This window comes from Vigna unguiculata, chromosome 2 (assembly GCF_037176805.1).
Source record: "Vigna unguiculata cultivar grain cowpea cultivar isolate G323 ecotype 2 chromosome 2, ASM3717680v1, whole genome shotgun sequence".
NCBI classification, from domain to species: Eukaryota; Viridiplantae; Streptophyta; class Magnoliopsida; order Fabales; family Fabaceae; genus Vigna; species Vigna unguiculata.
Genome location: NC_140793.1, coordinates 16915638 through 16934690, shown reverse-complemented (window position 1 = coordinate 16934690; position 19053 = coordinate 16915638). Strand labels below are relative to the sequence as shown.

At 30.1% G+C, this 19053-nt stretch overlaps 1 protein-coding gene across 1 annotated transcript; it reads left to right on the top strand.

The window, feature by feature from the left end:
• The first annotated feature begins 8598 nt into the window (after nucleotides 1–8598).
• Nucleotides 8599–10199, top strand: LOC114166863 (uncharacterized protein At4g22758). Its single transcript, XM_028051740.2, has 2 exons — nucleotides 8599–9152; nucleotides 9801–10199. Exons 1-2 carry the CDS (start codon nucleotides 8927–8929, stop codon nucleotides 9986–9988), a joined length of 414 nt encoding a protein of 137 aa, XP_027907541.1. The 5' UTR covers nucleotides 8599–8926; the 3' UTR covers nucleotides 9989–10199.
• The last annotated feature ends 8854 nt before the right edge of the window (nucleotides 10200–19053 follow it).

Below are 19053 nucleotides of genomic sequence, written 5' to 3'. Positions count from 1 at the left end.
TTACAGTCTTGACACGTGACATTGGTAATAGTTGTTTTCAATTTAGTCTTCTATTTAAATTTTTGGTTCAATTTAGTACCTCTAATTCTTAACACCATCCAATTTTGTCATCTCCAATTTGAGATCAAATTATTAAATAAGCTTAATTACAACTTATATATACATATTACAATAATTTTTTTAAATATATACTTCAAATCATTCCACCAAAATACTCAAATTATTTTATTTTTTACATTTTTATCTTTGTAATTTTTACACTTAAAATTTTTATACTTGTAAAAAATAAAATAATTTGAATATTTAGGTGTAGTGATTTGATATATAATTCAAAAAAAAATATTTTAACATGTATATATAAGTTATAATTAAGCTTATTTACTAATTTGGTCTCAAATTGGAAAAGACAAAATTAGATCGTTTTAAGAAATAAGGGTACTAAATTGAACAAAAAAATAAATAGAGGACTAAATTGAAAACAATTATTGTCACTACTACGTGTCATGACAGTAAATTGTCATGTGGCACGACGGTAACCTGACACGTGGTAGTACTACCAAAAAAATGTATTTTAGCGACCACCGAATTCGGTCGCTAAATAACATAAATCAGTCACTAATACCTTTTACAACTGAATTAGCGACTGAATTTATGTGGTAGCAAAATCCTTGGTGGCAAAAATAATAACGATCGATTTTTATTTAGTCGCTAAATAGCTAACAAAATATCAATCGTTATTTGGTTCCTAAAAGTTTGGTCACTTCCCAAGCATAGGAGACCAATTTAGCAACCAGAGGTGATACTAAATTCGGTTGCTAGTTTGATCACAAAAGATAGCTAGTTAGTGACCAACTATTTCGGTCGCTAAAGTATGATTATTATATTTATGTACAATTTTTTTTGGTCGGTAAATTGTTGGCAAAGTTATGAGACAAACAGTGACCAATTAAATTGGTCGCTAAAGTGTGATTATTATAATGATATACAATTCTTTTTGTCGTTGAAATGGTGGCAAATTTTTTTATCAACAGGGACTAATATTGGTTGGTCACTAAATTGGTGGCAAAGTTGGGAGACTAACAGCGACCTATAAAATCAGTCACTGATTAGCAGGAAAAACAAAAAATATTTTTGGTATTATTTACGATTTTTACCTGCTTCAAAATACTATTTTTACATGTTTATGAATGATAAAATTTAATCAAGCTAAGTAATAACAAACTACATTAAATAATATAGTAAAGTGTAGTGCATACATTACAAGTGGTAAATATATAACATGATCCAAAAGAACAAAACAAAAATAGTTTGAAAGTGAGCAACATTGAAAGACACCAAATAACTAAACATGAAACTAATGATCTATTGGTCTACTATCAGCGATATGGTCTACTCTATCATCTCTAATTGTAGTAGGATCACTAGGACCTGGCACAACATTCTTCAAATGAGTATGTTGCAAAATAAGTTTCATTTGTTCATCTTGTTGGCGTATACGTTCATTTTGTTCATGCATACGTTCACTCTGTTCGGCATGATTTTTCAGCAAGTGTTCAACCTTTTCTTCAAGTGTCTTCTCTTTGACATTCTTTGCCATAAGTTCAGCATTCAACTTTTGAATAGTCTCATGCATTTCTTCTATTTGATGTACTACTGGAGCTTGGCTAGTAGAAGAGTGAGAACCTACAAAACTATAAAACTTTTTGCTTAATGTACTAAGTCCATACACATTCCCTTTCTTACTTTCACCTCCAACAACACTAAAGTGTATTTCATTCTCATTAATAAAGTGAACATGAGAGTTTTGTGAAAATGAGCTTTCATGCATGTATTGTTGTTGGACTTCTTCTCGGCGTTGCTTATATTTTTCCGAAAAATAATAACATAAATTATTCTCAAGAAGGAAACACATAACAAACTTTAAATTATAACATTAAATGTTAAACATACTACAAGGTTACGGGCCTTATCATTGACCCATTCTGCATTCTTCTTATCGAAGATGAAAACTACTTCCAATAACACCAAGGTCACAAACAACTTAACTATTCTGCCATACACTCTCAAGGGTTTAAAACATGGTTATTAATTCAATAACAGCTTACTTAGGTTGTGTGTTATAGTCACATGTTACCCAACTTAACCAATCAGCGTCACGGTTGCCCACTCATGAAAGATCACTATTTCTAATCATTTTACAAGCTTACCTAAACATATTAATAAAATGCCTATTATAATGAAGATGTTTTAGAGTTGAAGTAAAAGGAGTTATTTTGTGACTCTTGTTGACTCTGTTGGTACTCGGTGTAGAAGCCAAAGTTGATAGAAAGTGATGCCAATGAAAGAATTCTCAACAACGTGATTAAAATATTAAAATTATTGATATTTTTATAATTAATAATATTATTGAATGTTTAATATACATAATTAAAATTATTATTATAATTATTTTATTTAGCTGGTGTTATATATATATATATATATATATATATATAATATTAGGTTAAATTACTCTTTTGGTCCTCAAGTTTTTCGTTGTCTTAATTTGGTGTTCATTTTCTTAAAAGTAATTCAATTTGGTCCTTGTCATTAATTTTGACTAGACGGTGTTAAAGTCAATGTCACTTGTCAATTTCTGATTTTTTTGAATTTTTTTTGAATTTTTTACAGGTGTCATTTCACAGTTGTGTCACGTGTTAAAATGACTCAATTTGGTCCCTATATTTGCTTTTAGTTTCAATTTAGTCCTAATTTTTGTAAAAATGAAGCAATATTGTCCCTCCTTAAATTGACACTCAATTTCATTTTTTTATAAATCTTATGATGATATTCTTAATAAAATTGACATTTTTATTAAATATTTGTAGAAATATTTTTAAAAAGCTTTTTTTTAGTTTTATTATTAAAAAAAGTTCAACCCCAAACTTAATTTCAAAAATTAACAATTTTGTCATCATATATAAAGGCATTAAGTGTATCATGTTATACAAAGTTAGTGAAGATTAAAAATCAAATAACTTGGCACACATAAGTTTAGGAACTAAATTTCAAGTTCAAAACAAAACCAAAGTCTAATGTTTTGTATAGAATTTAAAGTTAATTTAAAATATTTATAGAAATATTTAATAAAAACGTTAATTTTAGTAAGAATATCACCATAAGATTTATAAAAAAATAAATTGAGTGTCAATTTAAGGAGGGACAATATTATTTCATTTTTACAAAAATTGGTACTAAATTGAAACTAAAAACAAATATAGGGACCAAGTTAAGTAATTTTGACATGTGACACAACTGTGAGGTGACATGTGTAAAAAATTAAAAAAATTTTAAAAAAATCAAAAAATTCAAAAATTTAAAAAAAAAACAGAGATTGACACGTGGTGTTGACTTTAACACCTTATGGTCAAACTAACGGTAAGGACTAGATTGAATCATTTTTAAGAAAATGAGAACCAAATTGAGACAGTAAAAAATTTGAGAACCACACTGATATTACTTGATAAATAGAGGGACCAAAAGAGTAATTTAACCATAATATTATTTACTTTAGTTTTTTTAGTAGTTGTTTTCAAATTTTGTTATAATTTTTTTATTAAAAAATTAAAAAATTAGTAAATTTAAATTGTTTAATCTAATCAAAGTATTTTAAAAAACTAAATAATTTAAAATAGAAATTATTCCGAACAATAGGTAAAATTTTTTATATCTTTATTTTAGAGTTTTATAGAATGAAGTGGTATATATATTTTTTTAATCTTTTATTTTTAATAATTTATTATTTATTTAACGTGAATATTTGAGTTTCTTTCTCCAATTTAGGTACTTGAAATATAACTCAACAAACGAGGACTCTGAAAATGTTGACTTATAAAAACGATTTTAAAAACAAAAATTTAATAAAATATTATTTTGTATTTGAAGAATGTATTTTATTACAAATAATACAAAATAAAAATGATACACATAACTAGAAAAATCACTAATCTTCTTTGCATGATGTCTAAGTAAGCATTTAACTTAGCAAATAAAAGTCAAACCAAATTATACATATTACACAAAGGTGGTCAATTGTTTTTAATTGTATTAAATTCGAAATTGTCAATACTTGTTGTATGAAAAAAAATTCAATGACGAACTAGATCGTAACTAATATTATTTTACATGCCAATGTTTAGTGACACAATTAAATATTAAATTTTATTTTTCAACTAAAAACAATAAATATTTAGCAACTATTAAATTTTTGGATCTTAATATAACATTTACCATAAACCCTAACCCTAAGTTTTAAAACCCTACCCTTAAATCCCAAACTCTAAACACACATCTAATGCAATTTTAAAAATATTGAATTTAGCGACCAAAAACATTTGGTCGCTAATTAATGTGTTCAATATTTAGCGATCACAGAATATCGGTTACATATTCATACGTTAAAAACATTACATTTAGCGACCAAATAGTTTTCAGTCGCTAATTACCATGTAATAAATATTTAGCGACCACAAAGTTTTCGGTCACTAACTATAAAAGTATCCATATTTAGTGACCACTATACTTTCGATCACTGATTCATCCATTAAAAACATTTTAGTTAGCGACCAAATATTTTTCAGTCGCTACTTGTCATGAAAAACATATTTAGCGTTGATTTCGGTCGCTAATGCAAATTTTATTCGATCGCTAATGTGGTTGCTAAAAGGTATACGTTCATTTGTATAAATATAACTATCGATTTAGCGACTAAATTTTAGCAACTATATGTTAAGGTCGTTATTTCAGTCGTTGATTAAATTTATGTAAGTACAATAGTATTTGTCGCTATATTGGTCACTGATTGCAACACAAATAATTCAGTGGCTAATTCGGTTGCAGATAGCAACCTATATTTTTTGGTCACTAATTTTGGTCGCTAAAACACTAATTTCTAGTAATGAGTTTATAAAGTTTTAGAAAAAAAATTAAAAAAAAAAGAATTTAAAATTTAAAAAAAAAATTGAAAAATTTTACGGCTTGACACGTGTCATGTATGGATACAATATTAATTCTAACTTAACGGAAATAACCAAATTAAATCCTTTAAAAATAATTTGAAAGACTAAATTGAACCAACCAATAATAAAGGAACCAAATTCAACCAAACCAAAATATTAGAAGACTAAATCAGTAATTATACCATTAAAATAAGAAACAAATTGGTTAAAATTACTTAAAATTAATTTTAACAAGGTTATTCCCAAATGAAAATTTCTCTTCGGATCATTTTAATGTAGTGTTTCTATAAAATTATTTATGTAATAATTTGAAAGACTAAATTGAACCGACCAAACCAAAATATTAAAAAACTAAATCAGTAATTATACCATTAAAATTAAAATAAGAATCAAATTGGTTAAAATTACTTAAAATTAATTTTAACAAGGTTATTCCCAAACGAAAATTTCTCTTCCAATCATTTCAATTTACTGTTTCTATAAGATTATTTATTTAATAATAACTACAGTAAATTACAATGATATTTTATGTATTTTTAATTTTAATTATGATATGTATAAATTTATTTTAGGATTAATATTTCAATTTTCATACAAAAATTTAATTAATCTCTTTTCAAAATTTTAAATTTATTTAGTTTTAAACTTAAAAAATACGTGAATTTAGTTCTTTTAATAAATTTTGTTAAATTAATTTAAAGTTTTTAAATATTTTCTAGTCTTTAGGTATTTTACTGATCCATCAAATTTCTAACAGAATTATAACGTGTAATTTTTCTTAAAAAGAAACAAAATGACATCATTTTATCATTGTTTTCCAAAACAACGCTCACTTTTACTTTATTTTTCTATTTTGCTTTTTTTTCTTCATGATATATCATCACTTTATTAAAATTTATAACCAATAACTTGAGAATAAAACTAATGAAATAATTATAGTTGAGTAAGAAAATATGTAATCTAAATTTTTACTCAAATTATAATTTGGTAAAGGTTAACATTTATGTGATACAAAATACTACCACGTTTTAGTCGTGCTGTGATTTTTTTCTTATTAACAATAAAAAAATGTGTTGTGATTTAAATGTTTTTGCTTTCCTAGCGACAATTACGGTCTCATAAAATTTCAGTATGAATTTCAGGTTTGAAAGATCCAAAATTCACGGATTTTTTTTTTTGTTTCAATTTATTTATTTATTTTTAAATAGTTAAATTAAATTATTTTGTAATTCTTTAAATATTATCTATAGTTCTATACTATCTATACTATTATTCGCAGAAGATTGTCCATTTTTGGTGTATATGTTTATTTTCTATATTTATAATTTAAATAAATACTTTTTTAAATTAAAATAATTACTTTATCAGTTTTATTCTTTAAATAACTTTTTTAAAATTAATATTTTTTATTTCATTGTATTTTAAAATTTAAACATTTTTTAATTAAAATAATTATTTATAACAATTTTTAAAATTATTTATATTTAGTTTTATAATTATAATAATACTAATTTTATTATTATTTCGTTATCGTAAAAATTAACCAGACTAGTTTATTAAATAAAACTGTTTCCTTCAAAGTCCTAAACATTAAATTATTAAACTGAATCAGTTAATTAGTAATTATTAAACTATAAATTTTAATAAATTTTTAAGAGTAATTAAATTGTATTCAAATACACACAAATTCGTAAAGAACAAAGATCCAAACACATTAATTATCTTTTATTAAGGTAATAAATCCTCATACTATAAAACAAAATACAAAATCATATTATATGTACTTTTTTCAACTAAACAAAGTCAAATATCTCTTTTTCGAGTCAAAGAATTTCTTCTTTATAACTTCAATTTATGATTTTTTTTTTATCCAGTGTTGTCAAAATGGACCATTTGGTTCGATCTGGCTTGATCTATTATAGGTTAATCATTTATTGAATCAATTCAATCTGACTCATTTATTAAGGAGTAAAAAGAAAATTCAAATCTAGTTTGACCTACCATGAGTTGGTGAATTAAACAGGTTGATTCACTGACTTTCTTAATTAAAAAATAATACAAATTTTCTTAGTCCCAAAAAATCTAAATTATAATTGTGATTAAAATCTAAATAAAATTCAATACAATCTAAATATAATCCAAAATAATGTTCAATCCTAATACAAACCAAAATCAAAAAAATATAACGTTTGCATTTTTCAACCCAATATGTTGGCTAAAAAAAAAAATAGTCCAACCCAATTCAAATTCAAAACAATTGTGTGACCCTTTATTTACAGGTGGATTGGTGAGTCAACCCAATTCACCACCGGTTCAACCCGAATTTTTGGTGGGTTGAGTTTAAAATTAACTAATACATAAATCTGTAAAAAATTTTAACCCAACCCAATCCGGACTTGTAGTGGACCAGGTTGGTCCATGAATTCTGACCCACTTTGACATTCATACCTTTAACCTTATTTATACTAGCGAACACACAAGCGCGATAGCGCTTGTGTGTTTGCATTTTCTTAATTTTCATAAAATTTTGAGTCAAGATGAATAAGAAATATATAATTAAATGTAAAATTTGAAAAATAAAATATGTACACATAAGAAATTTTGAACATAACGGTTAAAGACAAAAGAAGTTTTAAAATAATAATTAATTTTAAAAATAATAATTAAGGGTAAAACAAGAATATTAAAATGTGGACACAAAAGATGGTATCTCTTTACATATTGTTATAGATAATAATAATAATAATAATAATAATAATAATAATAATAATAATAATAAGAAAAATAGGATTAAAAGTCCTTCAACTTCTAGTAAAAATTGGAATTAGTCCCTTATTGAAACCTTGAACCAATTTAATTCCTTGTCTTTAGAGATGCATGCGTGAATTTAGTCCTTTAAACTAAATTTTTTAAAATTTATTTGACGTTTCAGACTAATATTAAAGTGAACATATCTAATCCTAATAATCTACATTTACATAATTGAAAGATTAAATTGATTCAAAATTTATAAAAAATCTAATTTCAATTTTCACCCTGAAAAAATCAAAAACATATTAAACCCCCATAATAACCGAAATAATAACCCGTAAAAAATTCGATCCATATTTATACACTTTTAAGTCTAGCTATGTATCATTAGAAAAACTTAATCGGTGAGCTCTCCTTTTCATTCATTTTTCCATCCACACGTTTATCTTCAAAACAACGTCGTTTTTCTCACACAAAAAAAAAAGAAAAAGAAGATAAATACAGAGTTGATTTACACTTTATAATAATAGATATTTTTTATAAAAAAGTAGCTGTAAAAATGATAAATACAGCATGAAATGTTGATTTTTGATTTACATTTTATAATAATAGATATTTTTTATAAAAAAGTAGCTGTAAAAGGAATGATTAAAAATTTGAAAAAACGAAAAAAATGTTTGATCGAGCTCACTCACATCATATCCGTACGTAGGATTGCAACAGTTTCGGTTTGAAAGAGATCCAGCCCAACCCTGACCTCACCTAAACCCAAATACGAATTTGTTCTTCTCCGTTGTTTTCCCTGTATATAAATACCCCCTTTCTTCACCATTCTCTTCCACGCCCTAACCGCAGCACCAATCCCAAACGCTCCAATTCCCTTCAGATCGTTCCCTCGTTGTGAATGGTAGAAACCTCGTCCTCCTTCGGTTTCATGCGCTCCCTTTCCCCATCAAGGGCGAGCGCTCCCTCCCATTCCTCCCTCTTCGGCTCCTGCAAACAAGGCTGGTACTACCGCTGCCTCGGCGTCGACCCCTAAATTCCAACACATCCAAACAAATTCGCAATTTTAACACAAACCAAACCCTCACCAGCTTCAATTTTCAGATCTCCAAATTTCGGATCCTTCTTTTTCCTCTACTTTCTTTGTTTGTTTATTTCTTGTCTTTTGGGGCACGATGTTGTTGAGCAAGCAGAAGAAGAACCACAACGTGAAGAGGTTCCTCATCAGCATTAACGTGCTGGGGAGTGCAGGGCCTCTTCGCTTCGTCGTCAACGAGGAGGAGCTCGTCGCTGCGGTCATCGAGACCGCGCTCAAGAGTTACGCGCGGGAGGGGCGCCTTCCTCTGCTTGGGACCGACAACGCTGGATTCTCTCTCTATTGCCCTCATCTTGGGCCTGATGGTAATTTCCCCCCGCAACTTCATACAATAACGTGTTTCTTGTTTTCATTTACAATATTCCTTGTCATTTTTTCACGCCTTTTTTTATCATTGATTGGGATTTTCGATCATTTTACAGAATTTTCTGTGAAGATTCTTCTTGTTTTCTGTGAAAATTGATTTTGGTTAGGTTAACGCTGAATGATTCAACGCTTTCATGTTGTAATTTCAAAAACCGTGTTAATTATAGTCTTTTTTATGTTCTCCATAGGACCTAAATCATTTTTTTTTATTTAATAAAAAAAATTAAATTTACTGCATTCAGCACATTCAATGGGAGATTTAGAATTAAAGATGAATTTTTTTTGTATTTGATTCTTGGGTTAGATTTTGATATTGCTGAACATGCATTTTGGTTTCGAAGTAAATAGATTCAATCGGCTGTGAGAAACGTAATTGTTTAATCTTACCAGCATTCACACGATATTAGGTTTAGGGAATTGAGAATTTGAGTTGCATTCTGGATTTGGTTCTTGGATCATCTTTTAACATGGAAGTCCTAATTAGGATTTTGTGTTTTATGATAATGGTAGTGAAAATCCTGAATTGTGGTTGGAATAAGAAAGAAGAAAACTGAAAATTTGTTAATCTGGTTTTGATGTTGATGCAGCTCTGAGTCCGTGGGATACAATTGGATCACATGGAGCGAGGAATTTCACGCTTTGCAAGAAGGCGGAGAATGCGAAGGAGGCAGTTGATGACGGAAGAGGGTCGAGTGCCGGACTTCCCCGGCGGGGAAGTGGCAGCTTGAGGTCTTGGCTCAACAGGTCCCTCAACCTCAAGATCTATTCCCATTAATTAATTCAATCAAATTCAAGTTCCGAGTTGTGGACAATTTTTGTAATGTTCTTTTTCATTGTCGTCGTCGTCATCATTATTATTATTTTTGGTTACTTTTATTTCGACATATGATATTATGTTGCACCTCTGATATGTTACTGTCATTGGTCGCCATAGCAAGATGCACCTCTGAACTCTTGCATCAATTAAGTTGTTTTATTTTTGGGTTGATTGAAGCTTGTGATTACACCTGCAAGTTGTGACAAATTGAGAGTTGGATGCGTTGAATGGACGATTGTTTTACATCGTGTATTGGATTTCGCAAGACACGTGTTTGACCAGCCAGCTCATGACTTAAATTTACTTTCAAATATGCTGTGGGTTGGTGAACCAAGATTGGAAGATAGCAAAGGGAGATCTCTGAGCTTTTGTTTTTGGTTTCGTACTAGCGAAGGGCTAAAGTATTTTTTAGAACATATTTTCTTTATAAAGAAAATAATTTATTCATTTTATTATTATTATTATTGGGTGTTATTATTTTACAAATAGTATATATATAGCAGATATTAAAAACCAGAATCATCAGAATATTTTCTCTCACAAGTCGTGTTTAGCTTTCTAAGGAGCGTTTGGTTTAGGTTATTTATGGCTTAATCTGACAGAAGAGAAAGGTGAAATCAATCTAGATAGAAAGATGCATAAACACCGCTAACTACTGCCATAAGGTAACGGTAACCAGTATGTATTGGAATAAAAATAAAAATTCATATATAATTAAAGGAATTATGACTTAATATAGATTTATTTTATTTAAAGAATAAAAGTGTTGATAAATATGGTATAAATGTATTTGATATTTTATTTGATGCAAGTTAAAATATAATAAAATAATTATATTTTCTTATTACTAAAAAAATAAAATATAATTACACGTAAGAAATTTTAAATTATAAAAAAAATAAAAAATAGAACTAAATAGCCAAAAGTTAAAAAAAAATACCATTAAAATATAAATTAAATAATAAAATAACTGTATATTAATAATGTTGTTGAAAATTTCGAAGAGATTTTATTTTTACAAAAATAAAAATAATATCTTTTACATTTCAAGTTTTTCACATCTCAAACTTTCATTGAAAAATTATTATTGTTTAGAAATTTTGAAAGATATTTTTATCCTTATAAAAATTTGTTATATAAATTTATAATATAATTAATTAATAAAATTAATTATTTTAACTTTTAATATAAAATGATGAAATGAAATATCATTAATTAGATTTTAATTGGTGGACGCTGTATATCATCTTCCCACACTTAATAAAATAATAAATACAAAATAAAATAAAGATACATAGATATCATTATCCTATGAAAATTACATAAAAAGGATTTAGATTCTCAGTCTTTGTAAAAGTCGTTATTATTTAGGGAGAGTATGTTTTAATACTTAATTTTGGCAAATGTCCCTATACTTATTTGGAATAAAAGGCTAAATAGTTAATAGTTGATAGTTACGTATTCCAAATGTCTCTGAAAAAATGTTGAAGAACTTCAAACAATATTCCTTTCAGTCGACCTAGAGTTTTGGTGAACCATCATTGCGTGAAGAAAAAGTGCAAATGACTTGTAAATATCATATTGAACTCTTCAACTGTCGTTACATTTCAATCCATCACCTTTTGGTTGCACGGTCATCTTTTTATTCTTCAACCAGATTTCCACATCTTAGGTTTTGTTTGGTAAAGCTTGATAAGAGTTTAAAAATAAATGAGAAGTTAAATTCTAATTTTTGTATCTTAAAAGTTACATATTTTTAAACCTAATTGTCTCACGATAAAAGTGAAAATAAAAGTATTTGTAAAATTAAATTACTCAGATAAACTTATTTTTAAGGATAGAAATTACTTATGTATAAAAACATACATTTCAAGTTTAAATTAATTTTAAATATACTAAAATAATTTGAATAATACAATAAAGTTTAAAAATAGTTTAAAAATTACAATATAAAGAAAAATTTAAATATATCTGCAGTTCTATAAAATTAATGTGCTTTAACTTTTATTTTATAAAAGAGTTCTTTCTTTCATAAGGTTGAAACTTTTTTAATATGTCAAAAGTGAATATCCAAAAGAGTTTAAAAGTCAAATGAGTGTTTGATTTACCTTTAAAAGTCAAATTTTGTAGAAAGGCGTCTTAATTCCCCATGAATGAATTCTCCCTATAAACCACATTTGATTTTGAATATGAAATTGGATTTGTAAGAATAAAATGATTCTTCCTACAGTATAAATCACATTTGATTTTGAATATTAAATTAGATTTGTAAGAATTTTAAGTGTCTCGAAAGTGTAAAACTCTTTCTTATGTGTTCTTATTTTAGATATCTTCTACTAATCTATGATACAATTATTCTTGTTCTTAAACTATAACGTGTTCTTGCACGTTTTATCTTATTCCATTTTTTATTTTCACTTTACAACTTTTTTTTTTTCGTTTTGTTGCTGATGGTATACGCCCTAGTCTATTTAAAAAAAGTTATACAAGGTGAAGAAAAACTTTTTTCTTTTATGTCATTTTGGAAAATCTCTGGTAGATTAAAATTATTTAGACCTTGTATTAAGGGTCATGTAATGTAGGATTTTTTTTAGGTCTTATAGGATCTTTGAACAATCTTGCTTAAGTTGTCGGCAATGCTTGTGCCTAGTTTAAGTGAATCTTAGGTGATTAATTTTGTAACCCTAGCTTGGTGGAGAGACATGGCAAGCTATTAGTGGAGAGTTTTGTTACTAAGGTAGTGGTCATGTGTTGCTTTCCTAATGGAGAACTTTTGCTAAAGTGGCTTTCCACATGACACTCTAGGAGTGTGGAGTTTTTCTTAAAGTTAGAGCATCATATGTCATGCTCTCATTTACCAAGATGATATTTTTAGGGTTTGGTGCAAGGTAGCATTTTTAGGGATTTTGGTCTACTTTGGAGACACCTTACTCTATAAATAAAGGTGTCTCCCCCCATGTATTTTCACCTATGAATTGAGTAATGTTATGTTGTCAAAATTGTATAATACTACTCATTTAGGTCACCAAAATGCTAGAGCATTCCATGTGGTCTCCTCTAGCCACCCTCCTCTTGAATTGGCCCAATCTCTCTTAAGAATACACTAAACACCACCATAACATCTCCCCTTGCTTGTATAATATAGCTTGGAGGAAGAGCCACTATCTCACCACCCCAAACACCATAAAACTAAGACACCCACCACCCTTTTCCATAACTTTTGCACAACCATCTTCCTTGAAGATTTCCATCTTGGCTTTAGTCATATTGCTTGGAAGGAGCTCCTCCATCATTTGGTATTCATAACTTAGGTTATTGTGTTTTCCTTTGTGTTATACTAACCTTGTCTTGTTGTAGCTATCATCAACCTCCCTTGAACAAAAAATAGTGTTGGTAGTAAACATCTACGATTTTCAAAATCAAACTGCATCTAGCTTAGAGGTCCAAAAAATACATTTTTATAGTCAAATGAAAGTCCTTTGAGTTTAGTTTCCAACTGATGAATTCAAATTTTTGCCCTTATTTAATGTTTAAATTTGGGGATTTAATTGAATTTTAGTGCTTAAAAGATTGATTTAATTTGAATATATGATAATTGGGTTTAATGAGTTTGAGATAAAAATAGCTTAAAAAGTGATTTTAGTTGCATAAAATATTCTTGGATATTCTAACGTTTGTTGATGTAGCTGAAGTTAGATTTGATTCATTAAAGGTGTGAAATTGAATTGTTCTAAGTTACAAAATAGGGTCAAAATTAATCAATTCTGGAAAGAAATTAACAAGGAGCTGAATGTACCCCTAAATTACATATACAATCCATTTTTTAGCAATGAGCCGCACAATCAACTTTTACTGTTGCACCTCCCTAAATTACTAACTTCCATCCCTCCTATCACTTAAACTCAATTCAACCAGATTATGCCATGTGGCAATCCTCCACTAATTAAATTGATCAACCAGAACATGACATGTGTCTAAATCCAAACACTCATAAACTAACCAATTAGAGCTCATCGTGTAACGTCCTAGTCAGAAATTACTTATTTAAAATTAAAATGATACAAATATTAATAAACAACATTTATTACTAAAATACTTTCCCAAAAACACAAAAAATTAAATCTTTATTTCAAACGTGCCAAATAATAATTCATAAAGGGCACTTATTACAAGTAATAAAACAGTTCATAACACTGATTACAAAATCATTCATAAAACTCATAAAACATATGTAAAACTCTTATGTTGACCCCACTCTGTCTCTAAGCATCCACATGCCCACCTACATCAACATCTGCTCCCATGTAATGAGTTACATGATCATTGCCAAGCACACACAGATAGGGTGAGCTCAAGTAAAAGGAAATACAATATAAATTAATAATACAATTTCAAACCCATGACTCGTATTAGAACCCCCAATCCTTAATCTTCGACTTCCAAATGTTTCGTTGGACGCCTCTTGATTTTACACCCATTGATGATTACATTGAGCGATCTTTGCTACCACAAGTGCCTACTCGCCCCTCCGATTATAGGCCACCACCTAATAGTCCACACGCGGGAATAAATTTGCCACGACCACGATCCGCGACACCAAGTGGAGTTCCCCAATCTGAACCATAGTCCGCATTTATGCCAGGACCACCAAACTCGTTAGCTAACACTCAAGAGGGCAATCTTCCGGAACCTATCAATATGAGCCACAATCTCGCACACCCCACTGAACTTTCAAAACCACCAGGCTACAACCTCAAGTGGCCACATGTTATCCCAATACAAGTTGCACTCGTAACTGGGCCCCAACAAAGCATCGCATCAAGACCTCCATCCAAAGTTGTGTAGAATCCTCTTCGCGATCCAACTCTACACCCGAAATCGCCTGGCGTATCACTCGCGTTACTAAGCGGAAATTGGTCCCCGACCACTTGGCGGTCTCTTCCCTTCGCCAACCAACAAGCTTTCCCAGTGCCTCTGTCAGCGAACTCCGCCTAGCGGAGCCTTCCTTTCTGCCAAGCGCCACGTGAATCCAGTTGCCACTACCACTGTTTTAGGTCTCCATCGCCTGTTTGCTCGTCCCATGTCGCCAGGTGCTATACCAGTACTGCAATGCTACTAGTTTTTGGCACTCTTGATTAGGTTCCAATGCACCCCAATCATACACCACACAACTCATATCATACTACAATTATCCAGTCATAATCCTTATGACTGAATCATAATGCATACATCCATTACCAACATTTCATAATTAAAACATGCATTTATACTATTATCTATGAAATTTATCATACCCTTATTCTTTTAACCAAATGCAACATGCCACACTGCATTTCTACAAACATCATAGATTGCACACAATAACAATAACCAAAACAGGCACTTTATCACATCATAATCATAGAAACCTTTACTTTTACATGCATTTGGTCCCAATCATCACACACTTACATATATAATTAGTTGTCTAACTTATATACATTTACTTCATACCTCCTCTGCCACTTAACACACTGTATGCACAAAATTACCAGATCAACTCCAAAGAACGCAGATCACAGAATAAAACTCAGACCCCGTTGTTTTGATGTGTCGCCTGACAGTAGTTCATGCGCCACTAAACGGTGCATACAATTCTAGAAAAATCCCAGATTCTTCTACACCTGCGTAAACCCTAAAACCCCAAATCAACAATTCCAGCAGACGTTTTGACATAATTTTAAGATTCCAACATTGCATAGGGTTCATGCTTATTCAATTTAGAATTAATTTCATAAGGCAAATCAGAATCATAAACATAGATCAATTTTATTCATCCCCAATCCCCAACATGAACCCTAATTTCCCACTCATGCAAGATCCATGTGATTTTCAACAATTAAACAATCTCAGATAATAAATCACCACGCCAATCATTTGCGTACATATATAATCTCACTCCACACATCACCACACCATTAAACCACCAAAAACTAGAAGAAACTTGGCAAGCCAGTTCGTGTCGCTTGGCAAACAAGCCGTAGTTGCCAGGCGGTGCATGGAGAAACCCAAAAAATGTTTTCTGGAGGCATGAGTCACTTGGTGGGCCTTCAACACCGCTAGGCGGTTTATGGAAAGTCTAGAAAGATGAACTTACGTAAAATTTTAGCAGAATCAAAACATCTCATGCATTTCATACATCACATATTCATACAATTAAACGCAAAACACAAAGTGGAACTCCCCTAACCTGGATTCCTTGTTAAAATTTGAAATTTGCTTAAGTTCTCCTTGCTCACAATGGTTTCAGCCCTTGTCTCCTCTCCACATTCCCTATAAGCTCTTGTTTCTTCAGCCTTCCCAATTGTTCACGCTAGGTTTTATGACCTTTCTCATTCATACCAAAAATACTTTTACAAATAGAAAGCTCAATTTGTCTTTGCCAAGGTTCGAACCATAACAATCCACTTCCGAAGCAAGTGCATAACCAATTCAAGTAATTCATGTTTCATGATAATTCTTATAATTCTATGATTATATTAAACATCATCACGATCAAACATTTTATTATTAAAATAATATCCAATTAAAATAACACACAATTTGGCATAAATTGTAGGACTTGAACCCAAGTCCTCTCAACACAATCAAGTACTCTCAACCATTTGAACCAGTACTATTCCACATCATAAAAATCAGTATTAAATGTCATAAAGGCTTCCACTACCCACATTTATTAATTAATTATTTATTTAATTAATTAAATTTCTCTGGTCTTACACATTGCATCATCATCTTCTTCCCATCTCCCAAACAGAAACCCTAGGTGTTTCTCCTCTTCCATCATCCTTCCACCTACAAATTTGCACCACCGTAACCTCAACGACAGCCACTGCACCGTCCACTGCACCATTCACGTTCCAACCATTCCTGCACCATCACGCCAGGAACACGTACTTGTTGGAGCTTTTGAGCGACAATGTGCCATCTTCGCCTCGCAACAAACCTGCACATTAAAAACGCACCAAGCGTTGCTGGCGAACGCTGCAGAAAACACTCCTGCAGCAAGATGCAATGAAAACGAAGCAGAATCATGAGCCATCATTCAACCATCAAGTTGCGCACCATTTGGTCATATCATGTTTGTTGGGTCATTTTTTATTTTGAAATTCATCTATGTTGTCTAGTTTCATGTCAGTTCTTTACATGTCATTTTCTTTTAGTATAGCTTTTGAAAAAAAAAATCACAAAAATATATGCTTAACTTTGTTTTCAAAATTTAACTATATACATCCATTTGAGTACTTTTACTTTGCATTTTAGAGTTCACACTTGTCATTAGACCATTGAAAAGTTCTTATCCTCATAGGTAACTGTTTTCACTCAAACTCTCATGTTTTTGGGCAAAAGTATCTCTCTCAACACTCTAGGACAAGAAACATTTCCATAAGCTTGTGCAAAATGTAAATTCAACTATTGAGAGGTCATCAAGACTTTTTACAATTTTTATTGTGGTTAGGATGAAAGTAGGTTAAACGAATGGTAATCAAGGCTACAAATTAGAGAAAATGTGAGAAATTATGGGAAAATATTTTGGAACAATAATGCAAGGTACTTGATATTTTTATTTCAGGCCAAACTTCATTCTTTTCTTTTTTGATATTGTCAACCTTTCCACTTTATTTTTCAGATTTCCTTCATTTTTCAACCAAGGATTTTTTTTTTCATTTAAGCATATTTTTCTCTATATATTTTTCAAAATCAACCACTACTCAGCTACACTCCCTTGCACTCAAGTTCCAAAACAATTCCAATCCTTTCACAACCCCTCACAATTCTCTAATTAGGTATTTATTTGGTTTTTTAGGTTTAAATGGCTTGTAATGGGCTAATAAACCAAGAAATGACTTAAAAAGCTCATAACAAAGGTGCAATGGAAGAGATCTATGAGTTGGTAGGATATTTGAATAGGATGCTTAAAAATAAGGAGGCTTAAAAATAAAGAGGCCTAAGCCACATCAAAAGTGTATCCTAATGCTCAATTGTATCAAGAGAAAGTGCACAAGTTCTAGAATGTCATTAACCTAGGTGCAATCACACAAAATGGAATCAAAAGCTCAAGACTCACTAGGTTGAAATCTAACAAGAGTGACTCTAGAGTTAATTCATCACAAATCTAAGCATTTCTACCTATTTTAACTCATCCTAGCATGCTAGCTCATATTTCTCTTAGCTTTAGAAAACAAAACTCAGCAAAACAACAAAAATTTCTCTCGTCTATTTAACTTGCAAAAAGGTTTTCACAAAAGGGTTTTAATAAAAAAAAAAGCTGCAACAAAAACTCAATCATGTAAAAGACTACTTCCTAAAACTAAAACAAGAAATGAGATTCACTAAAAAAGCAAATAACGTCATAACAAACTTGAACTCAAATAGTACCATAAAAACAAAAAAAACAAATAGATGAAACATAATATAAGTCAGTCCTATGGTGGACACTAATTGTTCTTACATAGCTGAAAGTATATTTTGCCAAGACGTCAAGAGCACTCAAAATGCTTCAAGTCCTCAACTCCATGGGCTATTCGTCCTTATCGAGGATATTTGTTCTCCTAAGGTCAAATAGGGGTTGTGCTTGTAGAAGACACCTCATCACTCAAGTCCGCGAAATGTATTAAATGGCAATAAATATAGAAACTAATAAATGTACTCAACATACCTTGTAAAATGTGTTATTTACACTAACATTTATGGACTTTTATCTAGATAGACATGAACCACATGGTCCAATTACCTGTTAATCTTGAATTGTGTTGGTCAATTAGAATTATTATAACCATACGACTTATGAGGTCGACTTGATTGAGTAGGAATGTGCTGGATAACATACACCCGATCAAGGACAAGTAGTAGACTGATATGGCCGAGGGATACTTAGCCATGTATAGTACACATTACAACACAAATCATTGGTTTAAATTTTAAAAGAACATATTGAAACATCTTCAACCATTATATTTTGGCATATTTGGTTTGTTTAATAC